Source organism: Chlamydomonas reinhardtii, chromosome 3 (assembly GCF_000002595.2).
Source record: "Chlamydomonas reinhardtii strain CC-503 cw92 mt+ chromosome 3, whole genome shotgun sequence".
Taxonomy (NCBI): Eukaryota; Viridiplantae; Chlorophyta; class Chlorophyceae; order Chlamydomonadales; family Chlamydomonadaceae; genus Chlamydomonas; species Chlamydomonas reinhardtii.
In genome coordinates, this window is record NC_057006.1 from 7,100,875 (window position 1) to 7,106,346 (window position 5,472).

The 5,472-nt window shown below is 68.2% G+C and overlaps 2 protein-coding genes across 2 annotated transcripts in view; both read left to right on the top strand.

Moving 5' to 3' along the window:
- Positions 1–1,453, top strand: part of CHLRE_03g208554v5 (uncharacterized protein) — a 5,982-nt gene extending 4,529 nt beyond the window's left edge. The window contains exon 3 of the mRNA XM_043061559.1: positions 72–1,453. Within this exon, the coding sequence (XP_042926433.1) occupies positions 72–1,110 (1,039 nt within the window). The 3' untranslated portion in view covers positions 1,111–1,453. The remainder of the gene's footprint in view (positions 1–71) is intronic.
- A 398-nt stretch (positions 1,454–1,851) lies between these two features.
- Positions 1,852–5,472, top strand: part of CHLRE_03g208555v5 (uncharacterized protein) — a 7,752-nt gene continuing 4,131 nt past the window's right edge. The window contains exons 1-2 of the mRNA XM_043061560.1: positions 1,852–2,196; positions 2,744–5,045. Coding sequence (XP_042926434.1) covers positions 2,894–5,045 — 2,152 coding nt within the window. The 5' untranslated portion in view covers positions 1,852–2,196; positions 2,744–2,893. The remainder of the gene's footprint in view (positions 2,197–2,743; positions 5,046–5,472) is intronic.

The window sequence follows — 5,472 nt, forward strand, 5'->3', positions numbered from 1 at the left end:
GCCGTGGCCTCGCCCTCGCTGCCAGCTCTGGTGGCGGGGGGAAGCACCCATGCTGCTGCGGCTCCCCTGAGGGCCGAGCGACAGCAGCAGCCCTCTTCACAGCAGCGGGTGGCAGCGGGAGGGCTTAGCGGGGTCCAGCCGGCGGCAGGCGTGGGGGGGCCGCCGGCAGCCAGGCCTCGCCCTGCCGGTGCTGGGCCGGCTGGCGTGCAGCAGCAGCCCAGTGGCGCTCCCGCGCCACGGCCGCCCTTGGATCAGCAGGCAGCCGCTGGGCAGGATCAGGAGCAGACCGCTGTGATGCAGCGGTACTTGGCCTACATGGCGGACCTCCATCTCCAGCAGCAACGGCGGGTACAGCAACAGCAGCAGCAGGAGCAGCAGCGCCAGGTGCAGCCGCCCAGGCCCCGGACCGGCTCCCGGTTTGCGGTCCTGGCCACGCTGGGGGGACAGGACGGCGTGGGTGATGGCGCTGCCACGGCGGCGTCTGGGCGTGGGCGACGGGCGCAACCAGCCGTGCACGCACCGCCGCCGCCGCCACAGCAACAGCCCCGCTCTAAAGGGCGTGGTGGCCCCGCCCAGCTCCCGCAGCAGAGGGCAGGGCGCTTGGGCGGCGGGCTGCCTCCCCCGCAGGACGGTGCTAGCTCGCCACCGCACGTGCCCACTGGGCGGCCGGCCGGGGGACAGCAGGATGGTGGGGGCAGCGGGTCGGGGCGCCATGGTGGAGGAGCGGGGCAGGCAGTGCCTCAGCCGCCGCCCCAGGCGCGGCCGCCACTGCAGACGTTACAACCGGCGGGTGGTGGTAAGGGCAGGGGCAGGGGCCTGGGCGCGCCGGCTGGGGCTTCGGCCGACATGGCTGGGCGCGCTGGTGGGGGTGCGGGCAGTGAGGCGGAGTACGGGGCCGTTTGCCTGAATCGTGACACGTGTGTTGCCATCGGCTCTGACCTCGTGACGCACCAGAACCGCTGCGCAGATGTGCAGGGGTATGAGTGGACGCAGCTGGGCCACGACACGCTTGGTGGCCGCCTCCTCGCCTACCTCCGTGACCAGGGCGCCACCGTACCGGACTGGGCCGTCTGCCGCGTGCCCAGGCGCTGCGACGCCAGCCAGAGCTAAAACACATGGGCGCCAGATAAGCTGATGACGATAGTACACCACGCCAGCGCCTGGAAAGAAACGCCGCCCAAAAGGAAACCTAGGGGGCCTGCACAGGTGATGCAAGCGTCAGCCGCAAGTTCAACTTCGGTGACCCACCCTGAACCTCCTCCACTTCACAAAGCGCGCCACCCGCCGTCCAGATGGCAACAAAGTGCTCCAGCTTAGCCGCCTTGAGCTGCGCGGTGAGAAGCTGTGTGGGCAGAGCCGACAGGGTTTCAGGGGTTAGCGTGGCGGCAGTGAAACGCAGCTGCATCACCCTGCGCAGCTTTTTTTTTTTTTTGAGGAATCATCCTTACAAGGTTGAACAGGGGCAGACGCGCTGCCCCCCTACTGCCCGAAAGCAGCCTGGTCCCCGAGACCAGAACCCTGACAGGGCAAGAAGAGAAGAAAGGAGAAGAAAAACAGAAAACAAACACCTCGAAAACCGCCACCAACCACCCCCATCCATCCCACCCCACCCCACCCCGACCCAGCAGACAGAGCAGAAGGCTGGCCCCCCCGCCCCCCGGGAGGGGTTGCACAAAAACACCGCCAGACCTAACCCAAGCACCAGCCTACACCACAGCCTAACCGCAAGAACCACCACCACCGCGCGCCAGAAGAGGAAACACCAGCGCTACGCACTCGCCCCGCCCAAACCCACCCCACCCCCACAAGTCGGTTGCTTAAGCAACACCCCAGGAGAACCGGCAGAGGAGACACAAGCAGAAAACTAAACGGGCCAGATGTGGCGCTGACTAGGCGGGCTCCAGCCCGCTGCAAGACGCGCTGAGCAGGAAGTCCCACAGCCGCCCAGGCGCTGCGACGCCAGCCAGAGCTAAAACACATGGGCGCCAGATAAGCTGATGACGATAAACGCCACGCCAGCGCCTGGAAAGAAACGCCGCCCAAAAGGAAACCTAGGGGGCCTGCACAGGTGATGCAAGCGTCAGCCGCAAGTTCAACTTCGGTGACCCACCCTGAACCTCCTCCACTTCACAAAGCGCGCCACCCGCCGACCAGATGGCAACAAAGTGCTCCAGCTTAGCCGCCTTGAGCTGTGCGGTGAGAAGCTGTGTGGGCAGAGCCGACAGGGTTTCAGGGGTTAGCGTGGCTGCAGTGAAACGCAGCTGCATCACCCTGCGCAGCTCGCTGACCACCTCCCGAACCACATGCTCCGACGTCTGCTTAGCAGGCTCACGGGACCAGTACGCACACCAGACGGCGTACAAGAAGGTGGCCCGCAAAGTGCTCCACAGCAGCGCGCCCGCCCCCCGCGGGCCTGAGGCCCACATACCCATGCGGTCCCCCAGCATGAAGCCCGCGTCCGTCACTGGCGGCGCCGCTGCCTGGGGCGCAACGCAGGCCCACAGCTGCTGCAGCCACGTCCTCGCCTGCGCATAAGCTGGACACTCCAGGAAGATGTGCGTCAGGCTGGCCCACGCCCGCGGGCAAGGTGGCCCGCAGGCGGGGTGAGGACAGTGCGCCCCCAACCCCCCGCACCCCGTGGTCACCCGTGGACGAATTCCCTTGCCCGCCAGATGCAGCCACTGACGTCCTTTCTGCGGCGGCAGGTGGAGCAAGGGGCACTGCGCACGCCCCTGTTACCCAGCGGCGAGCAGGCGCCACCTGCTGCCCACCACGCTGACGACACGACCCTCACGGCGCGCGACCGGCGGTGGACGGGCCGGTCCTGATGGCGGCAGTACAGCTGTTCTGCCGCGCGTCCAACGCCCGTGTCCATCCGGACAAGAGCAAGGCCATGGGCCTTGGCAGGTTTGCGCACCTGACGGGCCCTTGCCCACACACGGGGGTGCCGTTTACCACTGGCGCCGTGACGCACCTGGGTGTGCCTCTGTCGTGGGACTCTGATGCGGCTGCAGCTGACCTGTACACCCGGCGGGCTCGCGGCATGGCGTTTGTGGCGCGTCTGTGGGCTGCCCTGTCTCTGACCCTGGTTGGCCGTGTGCACGTTGCGAAGCAGGTGCTGGCGGCGAAGCTGGCCTACCACTTCAGCTTCCTCAACCCATCGCCTGCGCAGCTGAAGGAACTCACCGACCTGGTGGACCACTTTGCTGCGCGCTCCGTGCACGCTGAGGATGCCAGCCTGGTGTCGCACGGGAACCCGCTCCTGCTGCCAAAGCGGGAGACGGCCTGTCTGCCGTACAAGGATGGGGGTGTCAACCATGTCGACCTGCCTGCGTTCCTGTCTGCCCTGCAAGCTAAGACTTTCGCCCTGCTTGCCCAGCCAGGCCGGCAACCCTGGAAGACGCTCACCCGGGCGCTGCTTACTCATGTGCGCCCGGACTCTGCCACCACGTGGGCGTGGGTGTACAGCGACGCGCCGGCGCCAGCGGGGCTGCCTGCCCGGCTGGCGGCCGCGGTCGGCCACGTGCGGAGCGCGGGCGTGGAACAGCATCCGCCGCAGCCAGCCACTCAGCCGCCAGCGGCGCCGCCACAGTGGCGGGTTAGCCTGGACCAGCTGTGGGTGGCTAACGCTGCGGGGGCTGTGTCCTACGTCCACTACACGGGGCGGCTCTTGGAGCCTGGGCCTGGCGTGCTGCCCCCGGCAGTGGATGGGGCGTGGCAGCCTGCCTGTGTGCTGCAGCACCGCAAGCCGCGGCACCTGTGGACCTTTGAAGAGCGGGCGGCGTACGATGCAGCATCACCAGGGGAACGGGCAGGGGCGTGGCCTCGGGCGCCGTACTTCCTGGCGCCGGAGGCTGGGGTGGTGGTGCACCCGGAGCACTGCCGGATTGCGGGTGTCAGCTTGGCGGACTACACGGTGCGGGACGTGCGGCGGGCCATCACCGCGGCCAACCCGGCCGCCCCTCTGGCTCCGGCCCGCCCCGCAGCCATGCCGTGCCCGGCGCCAGCACAGCAGGCGGGGGGTTCGGGGACCCAGCCGGCGGCACAGTCGCGGCTGGCGGAGCGGGAGGCGGAGTGGCAGCGTGCAGCGGCGCAGCTGACCACCACGGCGGCGCAGCACTTCCACAATAACCCGGTGGCTCTGGACCCCTGGCTCCACCGCACCTCCGCGGCAGCCGGGCAGCAGAACACGCCGGCGAGAACACTGCAGTCGTATGCGTCCCCGTCCCAGCAGTCGGGTGAGGGGCCGCGGCGGTCCGCGCGGCTGCAGGAGCAGGCGGCGGGAGGGGCGGGACCTAGCACTGGGCCTGCCACGGCGGCGGCGGCAGCAGCGGCGGCGGTGGAGGGCGACCCTCGCATGCCGCCCCCGGATGCGTCCCTTCTGCGGGGTACGTGGCGGAGGCTGTGGGACAGCCACGCCAGTCGGGGGGCAAAGGTGCTGGTGTACAGGCTGCAACATGCTTACCTGCCTTGCGGGCTGTACAGGGCGGGCAAGGGCATTCGGCCACGGGTGACCACGGGGTGCGGGGGGTTGGGGGCGCACTGTCCTCACCCCGCCTGCGGGCCACCTGGCCCGCGGGCGTGGGCCAGCCTGACGCACATCTTCCTGGAGTGTCCAGCTTATGCGCAGGCGAGGACGTGGCTGCAGCAGCTGTGGGCCTGCGTTGCGCCCCAGGCAGCGGCGCCGCCAGTGACGGACGCGGGCTTCATGCTGGGGGACCGCATGGGTATGTGGGCCTCAGGCCCGCGGGGGGCGGGCGCGCTGCTGTGGAGCACTTTGCGGGCCACCTTCTTGTACGCCGTCTGGTGTGCGTACTGGTCCCGCGAGCCTGCTAAGCAGACGTCGGAGCATGTGGTTCGGGAGGTGGTCAGCGAGCTGCGCAGGGTGATGCAGCTGCGTTTCACTGCCGCCACGCTAACCCCTGAAACCCTGTCGGCTCTGCCCACACAGCTTCTCACCGCACAGCTCAAGGCGGCTAAGCTGGAGCACTTTGTTGCCATCTGGTCGGCGGGTGGCGCGCTTTGTGAAGTGGAGGAGGTTCAGGGTGGGTCACCGAAGTTGAACTTGCGGCTGACGCTTGCATCACCTGTGCAGGCCCCCTAGGTTTCCTTTTGGGCGGCGGTTCTTTCCAGGCGCTGGCGTGGCGTTTATCGGCATCAGCTTATCTGGCGCCCATGAGTACTAGCTCTGGCTGGCATCGCCGCGCCTGGGCGGCTGTGGGACTTCCTGCACAGCGCGTCTTGCAGCGGGCTGGAGCCCGCTTAGTCAGCGCCACATCTGGCCCGTTTAGTTTTCTGCTTGTGTCTCCTCTGCCAGTTCTCCTGGGGTGTTGCTCAAGCAACCGACTTGTGGGGGTGGGGTGGGTTACGGCGGGTCGAGTGTTGGTAGCACTGGTCTTTTCCTTTCTGGCGCGCGGTGGTGGGGGTTCTTGCGGTTAGGCTGTGGTGTAGGTTGGTGCTTGGGTTAGGTCT